At 35.0% G+C, this 26,547-nt stretch overlaps 1 protein-coding gene across 2 annotated transcripts; it reads right to left on the minus strand.

Moving 5' to 3' along the window:
- Chek1 (checkpoint kinase 1) lies at positions 1 to 24,436 on the minus strand. 2 transcript variants are annotated; one of them, XM_046432677.2, is made up of 13 exons: positions 23,277 to 24,436; positions 22,431 to 22,515; positions 21,377 to 21,600; positions 19,916 to 19,980; positions 18,977 to 19,046; positions 14,461 to 14,649; positions 13,167 to 13,271; positions 11,114 to 11,209; positions 6,067 to 6,175; positions 5,048 to 5,225; positions 4,658 to 4,789; positions 2,990 to 3,091; positions 1 to 854 (listed from the first exon to the last, which is right to left on the minus strand). In XM_046432677.2, the coding sequence occupies exons 1-13, from the start codon at positions 23,695 to 23,697 to the stop codon at positions 759 to 761; spliced, it is 1,872 nt and encodes a 623-aa protein (XP_046288633.2). In that variant the 5' UTR covers positions 23,698 to 24,436; the 3' UTR covers positions 1 to 758. The 2 variants fall into 2 exon arrangements, with proteins under 2 accessions (XP_046288633.2, XP_046288634.1); XM_046432678.2 differs by having other exon boundaries at positions 23,369 to 23,489.
- Between the last annotated feature and the right edge of the window lie 2,111 nt (positions 24,437 to 26,547).

Genomic DNA, 26,547 nt, shown 5'->3' on the forward strand with positions numbered 1-26,547 from the left:
TTCATTTTCAAAATAGAATTTATTTCCATAGTAAAGAATTAAAATACGGCTGTGAAAGTAGAAAATAATATAGAAAATACTTAAGATGTGCAACGTTAATTTTTGAGTAAAGTTAGTTAAGCACTACAGTTTATGCTTAACTTCTTGAAAGACCAATTAGCATTTTATATGTTACTAGCTACACCAGAAAAAAACAGACTTGCAGTTTTAATTAATCGTTATAACTCAAAAACAGGTTTGAATAACTGGTGAGACCCTTTTGAAAATATAAGTACAGATCTGGAGATACATTTTTTGAACCTGGCTTCCACCTCATAGACTGATAAATCTACTTTTGTATCCAAAAGTCACAAGGGCTAGTCTTTACAAATTTATCCTTATAATTAAATCAGTACACTTTGGGATGTATCAAAATGTTTTAGTAAAAATAGAATATTATGTTGGTATAAGAGCTGATAAAGTCAGGTATCACAAAACTTGGTTTTCACCAGATGGATTTCAAATTCAGATAATAAACACTGCTAAAGAAATATCTAGTGAATTCTACCCATCCCTTTCCCCAAATTATGACAATTAAGATACAGTTATTATTTGTATGCAAAACATACAATGAATGGGAAGATGTTTGGATAAAGGGGAAGAGAACTCTTCAGGAACTATTGTTTGCAGTTTGCAGAATAGGATAATCTTCTCTAGGAAGAATAATGTCAACATAGCAGCACTATATTCACCAGGAATCCCCAGAGATAATGGATCGATCATGTGGCAGGAAGCCAAACCTTCTGGCTGCTCACAACATCATTCAGCTTCCCTTTAATCTTCAGAAAGTGTCTCTTAAACTCCAAACCATCACCCTATAGCAAGAATGATATATAAAAATAATGTCAAAAAAAAAAAAAAAAAAAAAAAGATTATTTACTAGGAAATAGAAACAAACACCCTCAGATATGTCCAGCTACAATACTTTTCAGGTGCTCTTATAAAAACCAAATATTCTAGCAGAGGAAATGACTATATAAATAATTTTGACCCAATTTTGTGCTCTTCACTATTCCCACCATACTGAGCTCAGAGAGCAAGAAAATGCATCAGGCCTGTATTAAAGGTTAGTTATCTCTGAACCACTGTTTTCAAAGGTAGTGGGAATTTGTAAACTTGAAATAAACTACACAAGGACAGTCAAGTGTTGTCATTATTCTATGGCAATGAAGTCAACAGATTCAGCTCTGAGAAGGATTTCAGTATAATACATCCTTCACAATTTAAATTTCACAGCAAGGATCTGGAAGACAGTATTGTAGCAAATGTTCAATATAAAAAAATGTGAACTAGGGCTGGGGTTGTGGCTTAGCGGTTGAGTGCTCACCTAGCACGGGCGAGGCCCTGGGTTCGATCCTCAGCAACACATAATAATAAATAAATAAATTAAAGATATTGTGTCCAACTAAAACTAAAGAATAAATATTTTTTTAAAAACTTTAAAAAAACAAAAAAATGTGAACTACACCCTCCCAACCTTCTTCAGAGCTACATACAACAATATCTTAGGAAAGAGAAAAAAATACTATTTTGGTATTACATGTCAAGAGCTTTAAAAATAGAAATAATCAGAAATGTGACCAAAAGGAAAAAAAAAATCAATATATAAAAAAATCAATGTATAAGAAAAAAAATCACAGAATTACTATATCAAATAAGAATCTATTATATGATGTACATTTATTATTATAATATTAAAAAACTAAACATAAACCAAAAAAACAATGTTTCAAAATATTAGGGGTGATTACTGCTAAGAAGCATAATTTGGGATTATTTTTATTTTCATATTAATCTACATTTCTACAAAAACAAAAAAACTTTTATAATAAATATCAATTACAAAAAATCATGTTTTGGAAGAACAGATAATGAAAAGTTATTAATACAGTAACCTGAGGCAAAAAAATAAGATTAGTTATTAAACAAAAACCATATGCTCATGTCAGTGACACTTCTACGATAAAAACATACAGGGTAGTTACAAGTAGTATCAAATATGTGAAAATCTAACTAAGTTCATAATACTGAATGAACAAAGCAAGTTACCATATATTTACAAATGCCAAATAAGCAGTTCTCTTTTATCCACACATTCTAAGACTCCCTGAAACCATGGAGAGTATGAAACCCTATACTATATCCACCATGTGCATTCTTCTTTCTGTATGTATATATGCAAACACATCCCTATGATAAAGTTTAGTCTGTAAATAAGACATAGTAAGAGATTAATATAATTAGTAATAAACTAGAGCAAGTATAACCATACTACCCTTGCACTTTGGGCCACTATTAAGTAAAATAAGCATTCTTTGAACATAAGCACTGCAGTACTATGAAAATCAATGTGATAACTAGAAAAGATAATAAGTGAGTAACAGACAAGTACTGTATTTGGCATGAATAAAAATCTATACTTAAGGTTTTTATGCTGAATACTTAACTCTTATCCCAGGTGGGATGGAGTAGAACAATGCAAGATTTCATCATGCTACTCAGAACTATGCTCAATTTAAATACGAATTATTTAATTCTGGAACTTTACATTTAATATTTTTGGGGTATGGGTGACCTCAAGGAAAAAAAAAGAGAGAGAAACTGAAACTGCAGAAAGCAAAAGTGCAAGTGGGGAGACTATTGTATAAATATTGCCATTTTAAAAAATCCATTTAGCTTGTAATCCCAGCAGCTAAGGAAGCTGAGGCAGGAGGATTGTTAAGTTCAAAGCCAGCCTCAGCAAAAGCAAGGCGTTAAGCAACTCAGTGAGATCCTGTCTCTAAATAAAACACAAAATAGGGCTGGGGATGTGGCTCAATGGTCAAGTGCCCCTGAGTTTAATTCCTGGTACCCCCCCACCAAAAAATATATATATATATATCTATACCTATATCTCCATATAGAAATATTTCCATAGAAAGAATACTACAATGAAATATATCAAAAATACCTTAGAAAGCCGGAAGTCAACCAATATCTTCTCATCCATTTCTACCAAATTCACTTTGAAGATCAGTTTGTTATTTCTCCTATCAGTTGTTGATACAGTAACCTGAGGCAAAAAAATAAGATTAGCCATTAAACAAAAACCAAATGCTCATGTCAGTGACACTTCTATGATAAAAACATACAGGGTAGTTTCATAACAAGTAGTATCAAATATGTGAAAATCTAATTCCCCATAGATGTGCATGTGTGTCCAAGCCAAAACACCCTATAAGGCCAAGCATGGTGGTGCACACCTATAATCCCAGCGGCTCAGGAGGCTGAGGGAGGAAGATTGCAACTTCAAAGCCAGTCTCAGCAAAATTGAGGCACTAAGCAACTCAGTGAGACCCTGTCTCTAAATAAAATACAAAATAGGGCTGGGGATGTAGCTCAGTGGTCGAGTGCCCCTGAGTTCAATCCCCAATACCAAAAACAAAACAAAACAAAACAAAAAACACTATAAACATGGATGGGCTCTGTGTAACTCTTGGCAACAAAAGAAATTTAGCATTTTACCCAAATACAATTGAAAGAAGAAATAAAATAAAAATGCAATTAGAAAACAAAATTATGAAAATGTAAGAGAGAAAAGGAGAGGCTAGGTTTGTGGCTAAAAAGCTAGGGCAGAAATCAGAAGATGGCAAAGATCTGGAGAGGACTTACAACTTCCACTTTCAGCCTTTTAGAATGTTCCAATGGCCTAGATGAGTGACATGAAAAGAAATTCCTTGCCAACAACCAATATCAAGACACAAACATAACGATGAGGACATCTTAGACTGATTGCCACAGCAAAGCCACTGAATGACTACAGCTAGATGAATAAGGCCATGCAAGATTGGCAGATTTGCCCAGCTAAGCCCAGTCCAAATTACAAGAAACATTTGTGTGATAAATAACTATATATCCTTCATTTGCCTTATCTAAGTATGTGTGGGTTTGATTGTTTTTGTATAGCTATTTGCCTTTCTTTAAGTTTTTTTAAGTTATTACTTCAACCTTACTTCAACATGTTTCTCTTGTAATAAGGACATTTTACAAACAACAATATCATCACACCACTTGACAATGCTACAAAAACATTAATATAAAGTCCATATTCTAATTCTCCCTATAGTTCCAATGACATCCTTCAAAGTTGTTTTAAAATCTATGATCTAATGAAAGAGCATTCTTTGCATTTAGTTATCAGGTCTCTTTAGTATCCGTTAATACAGATTAACTCCCTATACTTGTCTTTCGTCATATTAACGTTTTTTAAAGCCTAATGATAGACTAGACTAACAAGTAAATGTTATAATTATACTATAACAACACACACAACAAAAATTGGTAGGTGGGATCAGGGGAGATGAGAAGAAATATGAGATTATCTACAATTGAGGCATAATAGCCTTTAAGAAAACAATTATTTCAGTCCATTAATATTTTTATGAACCTGGAGAGGTATTTGGAAAAAAAAAAACATATTATTCCTTAAAATCATGAACATTTTATTGAAAATTCCTCCAATTTCAACTCTTTCTTTTTCAAATTAAACTGCTTTCTATTTTTGGAAGATACTAATGATGAGAGTTTATATTCACATATTGAATTTTCTGCAGGAAAGGATATATGAAAATCAACATACCTGATTCATACAACTCTTTTTCCATTGATAGCCCAGTTTCTCACAAGTCTCTTTCAGGCACTGATAAGATTTGTCTGCATCCAGTTTGGTAAAGAATCGTGTCATTCTTTTGACCAAGCGTTGCCAAGGGTTCTATGTGCCAAACAGAAAGCTGAGTAAGCCCATTAAGACCAAAAGCACTCACAACATAGCTTTTTTTTTTTTTTTCTGTGATTTAGAATTCTTTTCCATGAAGGTGTCCTCTAATTCATTCTTTCTTCCTTGTCCAAAAACTATGTATAAATCAAAAGTATTACTACTATATATCTAAGATTTCCACATTTTAAAAGACTTCAAGACAATAAAAATAAAGGACAACCATTATTTACTTAAAAAAGGAAATTCCCTTACCTGTGAGGATCCTGGGGTGCCAAGTAACTGACTATTTAGAAGCATATGATCAGGACATGCCGGTTGGGAAAAACTGATTCCTTGTACCAGTTTATCAATGTATGAGGGACTGGTGTCCCACAAGGAAAGCCCTGTACGTGGTTCTGGTTGAGAACTGGAATACTTCACATTTTCTTCACTAAGACATTAAGAGAAAGGAAAATATGTCTTTAATTTTTTTTTTAAGTATATGACTTTATACTTTTCTTCATTCTTTTTGGTACCAGGTATTAAATCCAGAGGCACTTAACCACTGAGCAACATCCCCAGCCCTTTTTATTTATTTTTTAAAATTTTATTTGTTCTTTTTAGATATAATGGCAGTAGGGTATATTTTGACATATTTATACAAACACGGAGTATATCTTATTCTAATTAGGATCCCATTCTTGTGATTGTACATGATGTGGAGATTCATTGTAGTGTATTCATATGTACTAGGAAAGTTATGTCAGGTCCATTCTATTGTCTAGGATTCCTATTCTTATTCCCCAGCCCCCTTCCCTTCGTTCCCTTTGTCTAATCCACTGAATTTCTACTCTCCACCACCTGACCTCTATTTTTTATTTTGAGACAGGGTCTCATTAGGTTGCTTACTACCTTGCTAAGTTGCTGAGGCTGGCTTTGAACTTGTGATCCTCAGCCTCACCCTCCTGAGCCACTGGGATTACAGGTGTGCACCACCATGCCTAGCTTTAATTTTTAATTAGTTAGTTTTCTGAGATAGGGTCTTGCCATGTTGCCCAGGCTGGCCTTGAACTTGTTATCCTCCTACCTCTGGAGTAGCTAGGACTGACTACAGGCTTATGCCACCATGCCCAGCCAAATATATGCTTTTAAGTAAAACTCACCAGGCTTTTCTTATATCAACCATTCTTGCACTGACAAAATTATATTCATTATTTTAAAAATACATATATACATGTATTATTCTCCATGAGGAATTCTTCAATAACTACTTAATCTTTTATCAGTCTTACCTAGAAGCACTGCTTACGGGAGAGAAGTCCAAATTGGAATGAATGTGCTTAGAGAATCCACCAGGAGACTCTGACACACCACCAGATGTGACTCGAGGCCTCTTTGCCCCTTAAAAAAAAAGAAATACCAGGTTTAAGTCTTCTACGGAATTATTTTTTAATTAACCCAAATGGCAACTTGAATAAGTAAAACGACATCAAGAACCATTTACAGAACAGAATACTCATACAACAAATAATGGCTCTTCCTACATGCTTTTGTAAGACATGTGGTCAAGTTAGAAACGTACAAAGACTCACCTATCAAATTAGGTACTTCACAAGTATGTTCAGTGTGTGGGGTATCATACTAAGGACACAATTTTAATGGCATCTTTTATGGTAACAATACTATTCTACAAAGACAGAGACAGCTAGCTAAAAGAAAAAAAAAAAAAACTTTTCAAAATGAAGAATAATTTCTGATAATGGCAACAGACATTATGAATCTGTTCTATCCAACATTCTGCTTCCCTGGAAAAGAAAAGCTTTGCGTAGAATAATCATTATATAGAAAATGATGCTAAAAAAAAAAAAAAAAAAAAAAAGAAAATGATGCTACCACATCAATGTTTATAAGAGTTCATAGCTAATCTATGGAACCAACCTAGGTGCCCTTCAACAGATGAATGGATAAAGAAAATATGGTACATATACACAACACTCAGCCATACAGAAGAATGAAATTATGGCATTTGTCAGTAAATGGATGGAACTGGAGACTACTATCAAGCTAAGTGAAACAAGCCAATAACAAAACCTAAAGGCCAAATGTTCTCTCCGATAAGCAGAAGCTGACTCACAATAATGGGGGTGTTGAGGGGTGGGGGTTAGAAGTTCACTGTATTAGACAAAGGGGGATGAAGGGAAGGGAGTATGGATGGGAATAAGAAAGACAGTAGAATGAATCAGGCATATGTTCATATGTGCATACACAACCAGTACAACTCCATATTATGTATAACCACAAGAATGGGAAGTTAAACTCCATGTATGTATGATATGTCAAAATATATTATACTGTCATGTATAACTAAAAAGAATAAAACATTTAAAGAAAGAAAATGATGCTCCCACAAATTCATGGTTATACTCCTTAGCTAGACCCTCAACAGTGTCAGTCAATCCTATCAATCCTATTTGTTTCTCTAGTCAGCCTTTCCTCCCTTTCTCCAGCCTTCTCTCCCTTTCTATACTCTTCTGAAATTTCCAGGACCACTGCCATCACCACATTACTTAACATATGATACCATCTCTCATCCATAGAGAAAGTAAAACCTTTTAATTATCTCAACATGTCACCACCAAATCTGCAAATTTACTTGCATTCTTACCCATCTTTTTTTCCTCCTCTGCATCCTCCCATCAGAAGGAATCCATCAAAATATACCCTCCATTTGTGCTAAGGAGCCCATACACTCCTACCTCCTCAGAGATCTTGATGCTCTGCTACTTATTCCCTTTCTTTTAAGACTTACAGCCTTTTCCTGTACTGGATCTGTCACCAAACCAATTAAACATGCTAAGATTAAACAACCTTTTTATCTTTCAAACATTTTACTAAATCTATGTACCAAGCATTATTTTAGGTATTAAATATCTAACACTGAACAAAACCGACAAAAATCATTGACTTCTTAAATCCTGTACTCTACTGAAGAGACAAAATGAAGTAAAATAATAAGTTCAAATCCAGTAAGTTAAATGGTAATAAATACAATGAAGGAAAATAACACAACAAGTAGGTTGCAGGGAGAAAGGGATAGTTTTAAAGTTTTCTTGGATGGCCAATAACTTCTTTCTGAAAAGATGACACTGAAGTCAATACCCAAATAAGGTGACAGAACAATATATATGAGTAAGTCTCAGAGGGTGGGGGTCCCAGTCATATTAGTCATTATAAAAATAAAGTAAAAGTGAACATGGAGTGATTGAAGAATAATGAGAAGACAAATACAGCTATGACCAAGAGGAAGAGCAGTTTTAAGTCTGAGAAGTAATGAAAGAGAGATTGTATAAGACCTTGCAAGTCAAATGAACAGACTTTAGCTCATATACTGAGTGAAAAGTAAAGCACTGGAATATTTGAGCAAAACAGTGACATTTTTAACAGTGACGTCTTACTTTTTTTCTTTTTCTTTCTTTCTTTCGTTTTAGTACTGGGGATTAAACCCAGGGCTACTTACAACTGAGCTATATCCCCAGCCCTTTTTAAAAATTTTTGAGACAGGGTCTCATCAAGTTGTCAAGGATGGTCCGAAACTTACAATACTGTTCCTTCAACTTCCCAAGTCTCTGGTAATACAAAAGTGTGTAACCACACCCAGCTCTAACTCACCTTTTAATCAGAACACTCTTGGGCAAAGGATCATGGTGGTTTCAACTGACAGGGTATCAGTGGAGGTGATAAAAGGTGGTCAGATTTGAGAACTTTTAAAGGTAGAGGTTAACAGAAATTCCCTGTAGATTGGATAGGAAATAAAGATAATAAAAGCTATCTTCAAAGTTTCTGATCTGTATGGCAAGAATGACACAGTTACCATCAACCAAAATATAAAAGACTCTGATAGGAGGAGGTATGAAGGAGAACAATCAGTAAATCAGTTTGGGACATTTCAAAGTTTAAGATGCCTCTTAAAACTCAAGGGAAATTTGAAATACTAGGCAAATGAGTTTGGAGTTCATAGAAAAAGTCCAGGTTGACATAAATGTGGTTATTTATAAGTATAAAGATTTACTTAAAGCCCTGAGACTGAAAAAAATTAATAATGGAGTTAATGTGACAAGAAAAGAGGTTCATCAGTTGAGCCCTGGTCTGCTCCACTATTAGGAGGCTCAGTTCATAAAGGAAAACCATCATGGGAGGTTGAAAAAGAGTAGCCAATAAAAGTAAAGAGAGTGTAATATCTGGGAGTTAAATGAAGACAGTTTTTAAAGGAGGAAGCCATGACCAATTGCAATAAAATGCTGCTGATCAGACAGACTAAGAGGAAATCTGAGAACTGATTATTAGTTTGGCAACAACGTAGATGGAAATCCTTAAAACTGGCTATGAGGTGTTAGAAATTAGAAACATCTTTAGAGATGTTCAGTTGTAAAAAGAAAACTGGAATGATAGAGAGAAATGAGTTTAAGAGAAGTTTTATTACTATTTAACTTACTGAATTGTTTGTGTATTTATTTAACTTTTTGTTTGTTTTCATGATGGAAGAAATAGCATGTTGGTATGCTGACAAGATGCAGTGGAGAAGAAAAAGAAGTGATTTGGGAAAAGAGAAGAACTGTCAGATCTCTTTGAATAGGCAAGTGTTGATTCATATGTAGAGCAATTTATCCATAGCAACAGGGTACACAGTAGAGTCTTGGAGCACAGAGGCAGTTAGATGGGAGAAGAACGTGGTGGGAGCTTGTGAATTCCATTCTGCGTTGTTCTATTTCCCAGTGAAATAGGAAGTTCTGCTACTAACGGAGGATGAGATTGGGGAAGGAAGTATTAAAAGTTAAGGAAAAATAATGGGGGACATAACTCAGTGGCAGAGCACTTGACTAGCATGTACAAGAACTGGGTTCAATCCCTAGTACTAAAAAAAAAAAAAAAAAGAAAAAAAATGTTGAACTATTTCAGGCCTATGAGTATAGCTCAGTGGTAGAGTGCTTGCCTAGCATGCATGAGGCACTGTGTTTGATCATTAGCAGTGAAAGAAATAATAATAATTAATGAGGAAAGAGAAGTTATATCCATGTGATTTAGAAATTATTCTTGCCAAGATCATGAATAAATGCCATATCATGAAATTCAATGGACAAAATTTAGCCTTCCTGTTCTTGGTCCAGTTAACAGGAACTGTCATTGTCATAAACTTTCTTCCCTTAGCCTCCACTACTCTACATTCTCCAGTTATTCCTGCCATCTCTCTGATTACTGTTTCCTTGGTCTCTACCTACAACTTGAATATTGGCATCCCTTCAAATTCTCTAAAATTTCCTTTACTACCATGGTTTAAATTCCCAAAATTGATATCTAAAGCCTAGTCTTAAAGTGTGCTCTCTCTCTCTCTCTCCTTTCTCTCTCTCTCTCTCTCTCACACACACACACACAAACTACTGAACAGTTTTTACTCATTTCCTCAAAAATTAAATAAAATTTCTTCCCAAATCTGTTCCTCCTCCTGAGTTATCAGAACTAGAGTCACCCTTGACTGTTCATCTCCCTTCATTTCCCACATCTAAACAATCACTAGCTGTTCTTAAATTTCTTTGGAATCCACCTCTCTTCTCTAATACCATTACAACTAACCTATTCCAAACTACCATCTTCTCCCATCTAATCTACTACCCTTAGCCTATTTCTATTCATCAAAAACAATGAAAAAGAGTAGATCTTTTAAAACCAAAAAACCAAAGGATCTTTTAAAACCAAATATATGACCCTAATGGCTTTAAGCTAGGGTCCAAAATACTTAAAATAGATCACAAGGCCTCATTCTCATATCTTGGCTGCTATCTGCCTCTCCAGCGTCATCTCTCCCTCTCCCACTTCCCTACTCATTTACTCAAATTTACCACGTGCCTGCAACATGCCTTGCACTGTGCTAATGATTGTTAACACAAGGATGAAGACAGACAAGGCCCATGCCACACTATCCTTGTTTAAAGTTCCTCAAATGCACCAGACTTTCTAAACTAAGACTTTCCTAATGCTGCTCCCTCTGCTTAGAATCAGATCTGACACTCAACTTGCCTGTTTAACTTCTCTTTAATTTCATGTCTTTTCCTCAGGAAAAAAAGTCTTCACTGTCCCTTAACATTTGTTCAAACAATGGGCTACAGTACTCCAATTTTCCCCTTTGTAGTTATTAATAAACAAAACTACTTTTTATACTTGTTCTCCCTATTAGACATAATAATCTCCATGAGGAAAGAGACCCCAGCTATCTTGTAGTGTTCACTTATGATAGTGAATTTTCATGCTTTCACAGAGAAAATGTTTATATATTAAAACTAATACCTTTCTTGAGTGGCTTGTTGTACCATCTGTCTTTTTTGATGTCTGGGATGGTAATCCTTACTGATGGATTCTCAACTAGAATTTTATGCAGCAGAGCTGAAAGCAAAATATTAAAGCAATATTTACAAAAAGTCATACATATTAGAAAAGCCTACAACTTAGGATTAAAGAACACATTCTCTTTTAGCCTTCTTATGTCTAAATATTATTTCTGGAGAAGGGAAAGAATAAAGTTACTCATTACTGATTTAAGTTCATATAGTTTTTCTTTGCTGTTGTCTACACTTTAGAAAATTCTTCCTAGATCTAATTCTCAATTATTTGCAAATAAGCAGAATAAGAGTCTGAAAGAAATGTTTTTCCCCATGTGGCATTAACAAAAAGATACGAAGAAATCTTCTATCCATTTTTTAACACCAAATTTCATCACTCAGCATATCATGTTCTCATGTTACTTCCTCATTTGCACAGTTTTATGTGTTTACTTATGAACAACTTTTTAAAGAGAGTAATATAACCAACCATTATCCTAAGGAATCTTAATTATTTTGACAAATAAGTTATACATTTCCTAACATTAAAATTATTTTCTAATGGACCAAAGATTTAAATGTAAAAATGAAGCCATGAAAACATAGGGGACTTTTTAAAAAACAGTAGACATAGAAAAAAACCTTTCCAAATATGACAATGTAGTGAGATATCACAAATGACTAGATTATAGATTTGAAAATAAAAAATTTTCTACATGTCAAAATATCAAATGAAATAGAAATAAGTGATAAATTGTAGAAAATATTTGTAACAAATGCAAAGGTCAAAGCTGGATGTGATGATACATGTCTGTAACCCTTGACTAAGAAGCCTGAGGCAGGAGGATGACAGGTTTGAGGCCAGCCTGGACAATTCAGAAAGACCCTGTTTCAAAATAGAAAATAAAAAGGGTTGGGGATATAGCTCAGTGGTAGAGCACCCCTGGGAAAAGTCCTTCAAGGGTAAGAAAATCTCCTTGCTAACACTGAGCAAAACTGACAAAAGGGTTCCAACTTCATTAATATTAAATTTAAAATAAAAATAAAACTCTGTTGTAATAGTATAAACTTTTTGAAAAGCAATTTAGAAAAATAATATTCAGTACTTACAAATCTACATACATCCTTGACCCTGCAATTTTGTTTATGGAGGTTTATTTTATATAAATAATTTAAGGATATGTGTGAAGATTAAGTTACATGGATGCTTATCATATGTGTGTGTGTGTTTGTTTTTTGGTACCAGGGATTGAACTCAGGGCATTTGACCACTGAGCCACATCCCCAGCCCTATTTTGTATTTTATTTAGAGACAGGGTCTCACTGAGTTGCTTAGCACCTCACTTTTGCTGAGACTGGCTTTGAACTCACGATCCTCCTGCCCCGGCTCTCAAACCATTGGGATTATAGGCATGAGCCACCACGCCCAGCTCAGATCTGTTTTAAAACAGTAAAAATTTACAAAATAAATTTCTAATGAATGAGTAAAGCACATCCATGTAGCAGAATATCATCAAGCCTTTAAAAACAATGACACAGATTTACAATTACAGGCAAGGAAAATTTTTCAAAGAATATTAAAACCAAAGAACAAGTCATGAAATATCATTTGTAGTATGATCTAACTTTTGATTTATATATATATATATATATATATATATATAAAAACTTATGTAATAAACATTAAAAGTATTTACAGCAAAGCACAGAAGCACACAGAATATCTTTAAAATGCTACATCTAAGTGAAGGAATTATAGGCTTTTTTTCATTTTTATTTATATTTCCTAACTTACAAGGATCATGGGTTATTTATTTAATTATTAAAATGTTATAACAGAGGGGCTGGGGGATATAGTTTAGTAGGTAGAGTGCCTGCTTCACATACACAAGGCCCTAGGTTCAATACCCAGCACCACAATAAAAAAAAAAAAAAGTTATAAAAAAAAAATGTTAAGAAAAATTCAAATACCACAAGACTTAAATCTAAGAAATCTGTATCAATCAAGATAACCCAGTTACCTAGAGGAGCAGAATCAATTTTTTTCCAAGGGTTGAGGTATGTCTTTTTTTCTTTCCAATCAGAATATTCCTGGCAACTGTCACTGGGCTGGTCCCATGGCAATTCTACAATAAAACAAGTTACAATTCCCTCATATTAACAAAATTATACTGTAAAAATTTCAAGGAAAAATAATCATTACAAATCCATACAAAGTTTCCTTCAGATTAACTCAATGTCTTACAAAATGGGAAAAGAAGTTTTGTAGAAGCTTCACAGGCACTTTAAAGAAAAGACGAGCCACTTCTTATCCTACTCTTTCAAAAGTACTTACATGAAGCATGGCACAGTGGCATAAGCCTATAATCCCAGCTACTAGGAAGGCTGAAGCAGCATCACAAATTCAAGGCCAGACTGGCAATTTAAAGAGACCCTGTCTCAAGATAAAATATTAAAAAAGGTCTGGGAATGTTCTTCAGTGGTAGTGATTGCCTACCATGTGTGAAGTTCTGGGTTTAATCCCTAGTATCACCAAAAAACATTTACATGACTTTTAAAGAGACAGCTATTTTGACTTTTCATTTAATAGATACACATACCACATTTTTAAAAACTTTGGGGATTACAAGTTAGTTATGGATAAGTTACTACTTGCAGTGATTAAATATTTGTTTCCACCTCAAAATTCATGTTGAAATTCTAACCCACAAGGTGATGGTACTTAGAGGTCAGCTCTTTTTGGGCAGGGATTGGGTTCATGAGGGTAGGATCCCTCATGATCCTCATGGGATCATTGTTGTTATGAAAACACAGAGAGCTTCTGTTCTCTCTGCTCTGCATCATATGAGGACATAATCAGCTGGTTACTTGAAAGAGAATCCTTACCAGAATATGCTGGCACCTTCATTCCAGGCTTTGTGAGAAATAAATCTTTGCTATTTATAAGCCACCCAGTCTACAGTACTTTGTTATAGCAACCCAAACTGATTAAGACAGTATTAAAATACTATTACATAAACACAAACTCCATTGGTTTATTTAATTTATTTTGGTATAGCAAATCTGATTTTCCATAAGCCAGAAGTTTTTTGTTTGTTCATTTTGATAACAGGGATTGAACCTAGGGGTGCTTAACCATTGAGTCACATCCACAGATCATTTGTTTGTTAATTTTGAGACACAATTTCACTAAGTTGATGAGACTGACCTCAAACTTGCAATCTTCCTGCCTTAGCCTTCCAGAGGGATTACAAGTATTGCACCAACCCACAAAGTCATAAACCAAAAGTTTTATCATGACTAAATAATTATTACCTCCAGCCAACATTGCAGTAAGCACTATTCCACAGGACCAAACATCAACTGGTTCTGCATGAAATTCTTTTCTCTTCAGAAGTTCTGGAGCAACATAAGGTAAAGTACCACACATCTTGTTCAATAAACGTTCACGGTTATTATGCCGAAACACTGTTGCCAAGCCAAAGTCAGAGATTTTGAGGTTATCTAAACCAAAAGAAAAAAAAAAAAAAAAGAATGGCACTGGATAAAAACAATTTGCAAATAGATATATTAGAATTAAGTTTTATTGACTACATTACCTGATTTGTAGAATTTCTCTACCTTAACTTGACCAAAATAAACAACAACAAAAATTTTTTTTTAAGAAAAATTAAAGACATAATCATCTACGCTAAACTTGGAAAAGGCCCTCATCTTTGATATTAACTTAAGAAAACTGTCACCAACACACCAAACAGTTTGGACCAGGTTAAAGAAAGATACTGGAGTTAAAAGGGGCTATTCTTCTGGTAAAGAACACTCCAAACTTGGGCTGAAAGCAGAGAAAAGCCCTTCAATGAGTGGTATAGAAGGCAAGAATGAGACATAGTAAAATAGGAGGCACACTCTCAGCAGCAAACAAAATCAATTGGCAAGAAGAATATATATGTAAAGACATAACAAACTATAAAGATCCAGAATCCATGAGAACTTCTTGTCGAAGTAGCTATGTTGAGAAAAAAAGAGGAGGAACTGTACAAAAAAAAACAAACTTCCACGCTAATCTTCCCATCTCCAGCACATAAAAACTGCAGGTAGGACTTTTACACTTAGTGAATGTCTACTGTATCCACATAACAGACACTGTGCGAGCCAACGCAGGTAGTGAACAAATCAATGAGGTAGACTAACAATAGGTAATGGCCAAGAAAGTTATAAAAATATAGAACATGACAGGATCTTACAGAAAAGGGTTCTATCCTAGTCTTAGGAGCTTGGGAAGGCCCTCTGTTATTAGAGGTTGTCAATGGTTATAAGTTTTTCAGAGGGCAATCCAGCCAAAGATTCAAAAAATATTTTCTCTTTCAGCTAGTAATACCCACTTCTAGGAACATATCCACAGAAATAGTCTCATAACATCACAAACAAGGATATTTGTAGCAACGTTATTTGTAAATAACTTAAATGCACACCATAAATGGTAAAAGCTTATAAAACATGTATACAATAAGTAGTTATTAAGAAAAAAAAAGAAAAACAAGGTGTACTAATATGGAAAGGATATAAGTGGGGAATAGGCTAGTGTTATAGCAAAAATTATAACATGATCCAATTTTTGTACTAAGCCTATGCACAGTTATGTAACAGTCATCATTTCTCTATTCTTCGGTTCTTTAAAAATCAAGCACATATACCCAATTTAATGTAAGCCATTAATACTTACTTGTATTTGACTCCAGGAGGTAAATACTGTGATTTTCTTTGGAGGGGGTGGGGGATACCTGAGATTGAACCCAGGGACACTGGAACACTGAGCCACATTCCCAGCCCTATTTTGTATTTTATTTAGAGACAGGGTCTCACTGAGTTACTTTATCACCTTGCTGTTGCTGAAGCTGGCTTTGAACTCAAGATTCTCCTGCCTCAGTCTTCAGAGCCACTAGGATTACGAGTGACATGACACTATGCCCAGCTATATTTTTTTAATAGCTATCTATGGCACAATTTGGACAAATAACTGAGACTGAGTTCCAAGTGGTAATCAATTAAAATACTAACAGATTATCATAAAATACTAATAGATTATCTTGAATTTTGTTGTTTTATTTTGTTTGCAATCTAATACTCAGTTAGATTAGAGAAATACAAGTCATATATTCAAAATTTACAAGTATAGTTCTGACAAAAATAAAGGAAGAGTGTATTTGTGAGTGAATACAGAAAGACTTCAAATACTGGTAACATTGTATTTCTGTTTTAAACGATTATTAGTTATATACTGGACAGAAACAAAATACATATTATACAAGAACAATACCACTCACCTAACACCCAAGAAAAAGGACACACCCATTCCCTCTCCTACCTTCTGACACCCACCATTCTGAATTTTATTATGCCCTTGCTTTTGTTTTCATGTTTTGCCCTGTTTGCATACTTCAACAATATAATTGGTTTTATATATTTTTTAATTTCATATAAAAAGAGCGTATCAATTCTTTTAGTTTATTTTTTTGCTCTATGGCCTTATATTCTTGAAATCCAGCTATGTCATTGTTTGCAGCTACAAATTATCCATTTCAGACTTTCTTATTGCTGATAGAAAAATTGCAAACAACTCACAGGTCTATTAAACAACAGACCTGTGAGCATTCTTATAAGTACTAATTTATTTTTAAGCCAGGTAGGCAGATAGGTGTTCATTACACTTTATCATAATATGTAATTTATATTATGAAAATTTGAGGGCACCTGAATTAAGTTTTAAATAAAATTACTTTTTATACTACATAAACACAGCTTAAAAGGGTAAAAAAATGAAACCCACATGCACATAGGAAAAAAACATATAACCTATGCTTTAATGTAAATTAATTTTACATAGTAATAATAGCTACCATTTTTTTCAGCATCAACTATATAATAGGTACCTACTATTTATAACAAAAACACACACACGTGTGCATTTTTTGTAATACACTTCTTTTTAGTTGTAGACGAACACAGTACCTTTATTTATTTATTTTATGTAGTGCTAAGGATTGAACCGTGTCTCACACATGCAAGGCAAGCACTCCACCACTGAGCCACAACCCCCCATTTATGCATTTTTAAAATGTATGTGTATATGTATAACATAGGTATAAATACCTGTTTTATACATTCCAGGTACATACTTCTACAAAAACACATGATGTTTGTATCCTTTATCCTCATAACTCAGATAGATTCTCCTATTATCCCCATTTTATAAATAAGAAAAGTGAGGCAGAGAGAAGTTAAGCAACTTACCTAAGGCCACATGTCTAGAATGAGGTGGCCTAGATTAAACCTAGGTTCAAATGACTCCAAAGTTCAAGCTCTTAACACTATCCTATATTGCCTTTCATATTTAGAGACACGTAATCCTTTTCCAGGGTGTTTTGTGTATCTTGAAACCTGCATTTAATTCAAAAAGGACTTGCTTTGTATGAGGAAGGGGAGGAATGGAATTTAACATCATCAAGGCTATTACCATTCAGCAAGTAATGGGAACAGCATGAAAACAGAAGCATGAGAATCCTCAGATTGTGCTGTGTGCTCACCTCTCAGGATTCATCAACAAATCATCCAAAGTTTCCTTTTTATCATACACTAAATTTTCTGAATATCTAAAATACTGCTATATGACTTGTGAAATGACTTGTAGAAAGCTAAATAACTTAAGCACAGTGTTAGACAAGCAATGTTTAAATTCCCTTTATAATATCCTTGATAATTAATACTCCACTGTTCAATGTTATAAACTCACTACATGTCAAAGCAACCCATGCTTTTTTTGCACAGATCCATTGCTGAACATCATCCCTGTGCTAATTCAAATTACTTCTAAACAGTTTTCACCCACAGGTTCTGAAGAACCATATTTAACAATTAGCAAGTTTCCCTGAGTTCCTGCAATAATTTCTTATTTTGCATAGTTCACAGCTCTTCATTTGTTCACTTTCCTATAAAAGTACATCAGTGGTCTATACATCTCTTACAATGTGGCCCCAGGAAACACTATTTCCAGAGAAGTCTCACCAGAGTAATACTGGACCACTATTTTCCTCATTCCGGGCACTATATCAACTTAGTTTTCTTACATACGGTGAACAAATCACACAGGTGACTAATACCAAGTTTAATGCCCGGTAAATGTCTTTTAAAAACTGTTAACTGCCAAGAACAAGCTATTTAATTATGCTTGGTTAATTTTTTTCAATCCAAATAATAGACTTCAGATCTTTTCCTATTAAAAAATAACTTGTTAAGATTCAGCCCACCTCTCTAGTCTGCTAGATTAATTTATTTAATGGTTATTTTAAAAAATCTACTATTTGCAAGGAACTACTCTAATGTTAGGAATACAGCCTTAAACATAACAGACATAAATCACTGCCTCATCTTTTTGGTCCTGACTCCGTAAAATAACATTTTCACTATCCATCCCCTCAGTTTTATGACATCCATTAAAAACAACAACAACAAAAAAAAAAAAAAAACCTAAAATTCTTGCATATTATGCAAGTCATAGATAAAAAGGGTGAACAGTTCATGGCTAAAGTCTCAGGTATTACAATAGAAGCTTACCTTTATTAATTCATTTAAAAAGTTGTTTTCAAGCATTCTTATTTTTATTCATCTTTAGCAAACTACCCTGGATCTAGGGAAGACTTCTCATCCACAACTATATCATGAAAAACTTGAATTCCAAATATACCAAGTCTCCCAAATTTCCTTGGCTTCTCAGATTTTCGTCCTGATTTGAATGGCTGTCTTAAAATTAGTAGTAACAAAATATTAAACTTACCCCTTTCGTCCAAAAGGAGATTTTCTGGTTTAATGTCCCTGTGAGTTATTCCAATGCCATGAAGATAAACCTACAGGGAAATAGAGGAACACACCAGAATTTAGCAACTTATTATTTGTACTAATTTTAAATAAAAGGAAAAGATATAATTAGACCTAAAAAGAGCATGCTACAGGGACACTGCTACATCGATGTTCATAGCAGCACAATTCACAATAGCTAGACTGTGGAACCAACCTAGATGCCCTTCAATGGATGAATGGATAAAAAAAATGTGGCATTTATACACAATGGAGTATTACTCTGCATTAAAAAATGACAAAATCATAGAATTTACAGGGAAATGGATGGCATTAGAGCAGATTATGCTAAGTGAAGCTAGCCAATCCCTAAAAAACAAATGCCAAATGTCTTCTTTGATATAAGGAGAGTAACTAAGAACAGAGTAGGGTCGAAGAGCATGAGAAGAAGATTAACATTAAACAGGGATGAGAGGTGGGAGGGAAAGGGAGAGAGAAGGGAAAATGCATGGAAATGGAAGGAGACCCTCAGAGTTATACAAAAGTACATACAAGAGGAAGTGAGGGGAAGGGGAAAAATAATATAAGGGGGACAAACGAATGTCAGTAGAGGGAGCAGAGAGAGAAGAGGGGAGGGGAGGGGAGGGGAGGGGAGGGGGGATAGTAGAGGATAGGAAAGGCAGCAGAATACAACAGACACTAGTATGGCAATATGTAAATCAATGGATGTGTAACTGATGTGATTCTGCAATCTGTATATGGGGTAAAAATGGGAGCTCATAACCCACTTGAATCAAATTGTGAAATATGATATATCAAGAACTATGTAATGTTTTGAACAGCCAACAATAAAAAATTAAAAAAAAAAAAAAAAAAAAAAAAAAAACAACAACAAAAAAAAAGATATAATTATACCTACCACCCCTGCCATGAGTTGATGAAAAAATCTCTGAGCATCTTGTTCAGGCATACCTATGTCTGGTTCTGTAAGAATTAATTACAAGTTAGTTTATTAGATAAATACAACCAGGCATTGAACATATAGTTTCTTAATCTGATTTTAGACATGTGATTATAATTTAGCAATCTTATACTAGTGAAAGATTAAGTACACTTAACAATACAGTACTTAATAACCAACATTTTCCAATCTGTTAAAGAGCAAAAACAAACTACTATCATAGGAACATTACAAAGAAATAAAGCTATCATCCAAATCAGGAACATAATACATGCTATGAAAGCTCCTATTTTACTCTTACATTAATATTTACTTGGTATCTTTTAAATTCTGCCCTATTGTTTCTAAATGCTGTTAGTATTTTTCCCATTTCTGAAATATAATTGTCAATGTGAATGCCTAAAACAATCTAAACCTATTTCACTAAATTTTTTAACAGATTTAAACTTTATAAAATCCCTTACACTGAATGTTTACAAAGTTCCTTCAGGAAACAGTCTTATTAAGAGAGCTTCTATTATCAGTTATCTTTTACCTTTTATATTTTCATTTCTCACTAACTCATGATTTCTTTTGCCCTCAGTTCTCTCCTGAGATTCCCATTAGAGATTTAAATAAGCAGTTTTTAACTACTAATAAAATAGTTTCAAATAATAAACTTAGACCCACAGCATATATTTTATGTACTTCTTAGCATTTTGCAACATCAATCATTTGAGTTTGCACAGAACACTTAAGTAGCAAACAATTTACTTGATATGTATATAAAGCCATCATTTCACTTCAACAAATAAGGGGGAAAAATAACAATGATAGTATTTTGGACCTGTAAATGTATGCAATAATCATGTAAACAGAATATCTACAAAGAAAAACACTGTACAGGCAAACAATACATTGGTTTTTGTTGTTTTGTTTTTGTGGTACTGAAGATTGAACCCAGGGGCACTCTATCAATGAGCTAGATCTGCAGTCCTTTTTATTGTTTTATTAATTTATTTTGTGATACTGGGTTTTATTCTTTTAAACAGGGTCTTGCAAGGTTGCATAATCTGGCCTTGAACTTGCCATCTTCCTGCCTCTGCTTCCTGAGTAACTGGGATTACAACATGTGCCACTGAGCTCAGCTTATTATGTATTTATACTTCATCATCAAACTACAGCTTATCATTTTAAATTACATAATACAGCAATCCTGAAAAAATTACTTATAACTTAAGGACAGTTTTCTTTCATTGATACTATATGTTTTCATATATTAGTAAAATTAGCCAGAAAAAAAAAGGAATTTTTACTTCAATTTCAATATTGGAAAAACTTAAGGGGAAAATGAGGGACTAGCTATTCAATATTAAAAAACAAACAAAACAAACTTAGAAACTTATTCAGTAGAATAAATATCTTAAATTGTTTCCATACCTATTCTATCAAAAAGCTCTCCCCCACTACAGTACTCCAGAAATAGATACTGGATATTTCCTTCTCTCCTGTGACCGTAGAATTTCACTACATTTTCATGATTTAACATTTTATTGATACAGATCTCTTTCTTAATGTTTTCTGGACAATCTATGGCACGCTTCATATCTACAATCTTCACTGCAACTGCTTCTTCTGTTATTCTATTCACAGCAAGTTGAACTCTAAAAAAAAGGAAAACAAGAGTTATAACATTGTAGACTTTTGAATTCTCTTTTAGAGCTTCAAAAGATTAAACATGACAAATCCAAAATTGTTTTTATCTTTACTACTTTCTCCACCAAGGAAACCAAGGAAATGGTTTCTGCCATATTTTCAACAGATACTGGTCCTTTCTGAAAGGTGAATTACTATGGCTATTACTCCAAAGAAGTCATTATGTTGTACATGCAAGTCATTTAAAAAATGCTTGATAAAGTAAGCTAAATTGGGATAATAGCAATTCTAGTTCACATATATACTAGTTCTATTCACATAATTTTAATAGCATTACCTAACATTTATTAATCTCATGCTACATATGACTGTGATAAAAGTACTAAGCACCTTTGGAGTAGGTACTGTTATTCTCATCTTATATAAATGAGGAAAACGGAGACATACAACATTGGGATGCTCATCTAAGTCCACAAAACAAGCCCAGTATGCGACAGATTTAAGATCTGAAACCAGGCAGGCCATCCCCAAAGTCTGCTCATTTAGCCACTATTCTTAAAGCCCAAAACTATGTGGTTGTTTGAGGAAACAATAATCTCAACAGATCTTTTGCAGCTCTTGATAAAGAAAAATAAAAAATGCAAAAATAATCAGAAATATTAATCCTTACAAAAATTGTGCAATTTCACTTGCTAAAAGCCTTGGTTTGCAAAGATCTGATCTCTAAAGCGCCATGTATTGGAAAAAACAAGCCCAAAACAACAAATACATACTAAGACAAAACAATAGAAAACTAAAGCAAGCGTGAAAGCAAGATAATATTCGGATTCAAACTCACTCTCCATAGGCACCTTCTCCTAGGGTTTGCACCAAGTCCCAGTCTTCCACAAAGGGCACTGCCATGACTCCACAGAGCACCACGGCTGTAAAACGCAGGAACCCGAAAAATAAGGAAGGAGCATAAGCTCAGATCACCTGTAAAGCCACCGCGCTCTGCTTCCTGCCATGATCCCTCACAACAGCTTGGTTTCCCCTTACATCTCATTCACATTTATCCAAGTCTTTAAACCCCAAACAAGTATTTTAAGTTTAGGCATTTGATTGCCGAAATCGCAATCCCCATTCCCTTGCACACCGAGGGCTGAAACTCTGCCCTCCTCAGGCCTCACGGGAAATTTAAAAGTTGCGGTGAGAAGTGGGAAGACGGATGCTTTCGGGTGAATGACTGGGGAAGCGGGTAGAAGTGGTGGGAGTCTGGGGAAGAGAGTAAGGGGATGTGGGCTAGAAGAGGGGTTGGAATAACTGCAGCTACTGCAGCCCCTCCTCCCCACTTGCACAGTTCCAATTCCCACCCCCACCCCACCCGTCCCAAAGGCCGGGAGGAGCCCGGGGCGGGGCCAAACTACCCGTAGAAGCGGAAGGAAGGGCTGGGACCCAGGACGGCGCCCAAACTTCTGAGGTCCCCAGCTAGCAGAAAGGTAGCCTCCCTTTCCCCCCACACCCTTTACAATGAGGACCCCGAGGTACCACACTCCTCCACTCTCCAAAACCGCCCCTCCGCTGGAGGATCTCCCATCCCCTCCGCTCAATAGTACCATTATCTCACCGTGCTCCTCCTCACTAATCTAGACTCCTAACTCCTTCTCCAGACCCCTTTTTCGCCCTACCGGCCGCCCCTCCTCACCAAGCTGTCCTTTGCCCGCCACCACAGGAATCCAAATGCAGCGCTTTTCCCGCCAAAATTTGTTTGCGTCACGCTGCCGCAAACGCGCGCACCCTTGCCGTAAAGCAGGACGACGCGCGTTCCCGCGTCCCTCTGAAGATTGGCGGCTCAAAACACCTGAGCGGTGTAATCCCTCTTGCCAGTTCTGAGCTGGTCTAGCCTGGGTTCCTTGGAGGTGTGGAGCAGATCCTAGCTGAAAAGATTGACGAACCGACCAGCGAATTGATCTCTTGGTCTGTGTGAAATGACATTCGGTGTGTGGGGCTCCGCTGCGCGGCTTCGGGCGCTCTGGGGCAGGGCCGACGCCTCCATCCCCATGGGCTGCGCCTCCTGGCGGTGGTCCCCGCTTTGTTCCCGGCCACTCTGGGCCTGGAAAGGCCATAAATTGCCTACGGAAACCCACCAGCCTGTGACCTCTGAGCACCTGGCCTGGCAGCCCGAAAAGACCAAGGAGGCTCCAGATTTCTCAACTTTGGAATGCGGGACCGAGTGCCTACTATCAACAGCTGTGGTGAAGAGGGGTTTTGTGTTGGAGGGGAGAGCCATCAAAAGTGGCCACACATTAAGGGAGGTGGAAGAGTACTGGAATAAAGTAATCTGGGGAGAATCTGAGGTAATATCAGGATAACCAGTTTTGCCTTGTGGGTGAATAGACTTCAAAACAATACTTTAATTCAGCCTTAACTTTGAAGGATGAGACCATCTGCCTAGCTTAGTTCTAGCAACTTTCTTGTTCTTAATGTGTAAAAAACGGGCAAGTAAAAGCCAGTATAAATTTTACAATGCAAAATTTTTAAAGTAACCAATTTAAAGAGAAGAAAATTCCAAAGAAAGGGATTTGAGAACAAAATAAGCCAGGAAAAACTGAAATGGGTATTCCCCTGCAGTAGACTGAGAATTGAAGGCACAGGCAAGTACATTAAATTCCCCCCTTCTTCAAAATCAAGCCAAATACATTCAAGATAACTTGCAATACTAGTAATGGAGTAAAATATATTACACATAAAAGAATGCATACATCTGTTTTAAAAAAGCAAAGTCGGGGACAAACTGCAAATGCTTGGGTGTGAAGTTTTGAACCATGATATCAATTTAGATTTCATGTAATGTTTTCTAGTTTACTCCATCCTCCCTGATTTCCTCTCTGTGTGCTGAAAACAAAGATAAGAAGAGAAGGATCTCTACCAGTTCCAGTGTGCCTGGGTAGAATTCAAATTTTTCCTGAAAAAACACAATATCAGTTAAATACAGCATATATGAGAAAGAATTGCCTCTGTGCCCTTTGGAAATGACTAACAAAATAGTAAAAGATAAATTTTTAGAAGACAGTAACCTCTAAGAATGAGTATAAAACAATTTTGGAAAGCCTTGACATGGAAGGTAACTAACTTAAATGAAATAAAGATGAAACCCAAAACTGGCAATAAGAATGCAATAAAGCAACGATTTACATCTCAGAAATCCTAAAAGCCTCAACTTGAATTGGTGACACCAGGCAACTCTGAATGTGGAGGTGAAAGTGGGGCAAAAAGAGGGTAGGTTGAAAGACTTTATAAGAAGCAAATAGACTTCTACCTAAAAGAACTGCTTCTCTCCAAAGCTGGGTCAAGACTTAGTAATTATGTGATATTTGAACTGGAAATAAATAAGGACAGTTAAAAGCTTTTAGGTACCTTAACTGAACACAGAGGAATTAATTTTAATTGTAAACACTGAAAATTGAGACTATAGGCTTTTTTTCCCTACTCCCAGAAAACTGATAGCCTGGCTTGTCCTTGAGTAAGAGATTATATGCCTTGAGGAAATCTGATCTATGTAAGAGAAAAATACCTAGCTACCAGTACTAGACTTTCCGGTGTAATAGCCCAGCCAGATCACAGCAGATTGAAAAACACATAAATAAGCACCACCTGCCATCCAAAAGCCTTTTCAATCAGCTTTTTATGTCCCACTCTCTAAAAAGAGCAAACAACCAAGAATTGAGAGTCTTCAGTTGATGTCAAAGGAGGAATTTTGAAACAAAAAAACTATTTTAAAATAGTTTTTAAAATACACTTGAGGAACTCTTCCCAGATGGAAGAAGATGAAAAATAGAAAAGTAAAAATGAGAACATTAGGAGACTGATTCAGGAAGTCCAACATCCAAACAACTCCTATTTATAGTAAGAAAAAGGGAATAATAATTAGAATAGTATTGCATTTCTCAACATTTGGAAGACAGAAAACAATGAGTCAATCCCTTCATGATCCCAAGGAAAAATTATTTCCAAAATATACTTAGTGAATTTACAAGTTCAGTGTGAAAAAAACACAAAATCTCCCAAAATTCTCTCCCATACCCTTTCTAAGATACTTAAAAGGTGATAAAAATCAAGAAAGAAGTAAAATAGGGCTTGGGATGTAGTAGTAGGGCACTTGCCTAGTATGCACAAGGCTCTGCAACCAGTCCCAGTATTACCAAAAAAAAAAAAAAAAAAGGATTAACACACAAAAAAAGCACCTGTGAAATGATATAACCTAGGGGCTGGGATTGTGGCTCAGTGGTAGAGTGCTTGCCTAGCAAGGCCCTGGATTCGATCCTCAGCACCACATAAAATAAAATAAATAAATAAAATAAAGGTATTGTGACCAACTACAACCAAAAATATAAATATTAAAAAAAAATGATACAACCTAGTAACCCTGGAGAGTAAACCGATTCAAACTGCAACATACCAAAATAGAAGACATTCCCAAGAATGAATACCTAATATGTTCAAACATATTAAGAAAGTGACACACATCAAGGCAAACTGGGAAACAAAACAAGTGACAAGTAAAAAAAAAAAAAAAAAAAAGAAATCTCCAATGAAGAAAAATCTCCAATTAAAAAAAAGTTATGCTAGAAAAATAGTTAATAATAATAGTACATATGGCTTAATTGAGAATATCCAGGTAAGAATTATTGATTTAATCTAAATTATAACTATAAAAAAATTGAATAAATAATTATAATAGAACAGGATGTAATAATTACAATAAAACTATAAAAGGAAAGAGTAACAACGTGTCTACAGACCAGAAAATGGACAAAGAAACACTAAAACAGCAAACTAAAGCAAGTCATTTAATGATACAGAAGTGAGAATCTTCAAAGTTGAAAGTTGATGTCTTGGGGAGTAGAAAACACTGTCTTGTTGCTTTTTAAGAACTTTTTATATTAAGTAAATTATAACAATAAAAATTGAAAGTC

Source organism: Marmota monax, unplaced genomic scaffold, assembly GCF_021218885.2.
Source record: "Marmota monax isolate L192 unplaced genomic scaffold, Marmota_monax_Labrador192_F-V1.1 WCK01_AAM20220418_F8-fsc00062, whole genome shotgun sequence".
Classification (NCBI taxonomy): domain Eukaryota; kingdom Metazoa; phylum Chordata; class Mammalia; order Rodentia; family Sciuridae; genus Marmota; species Marmota monax.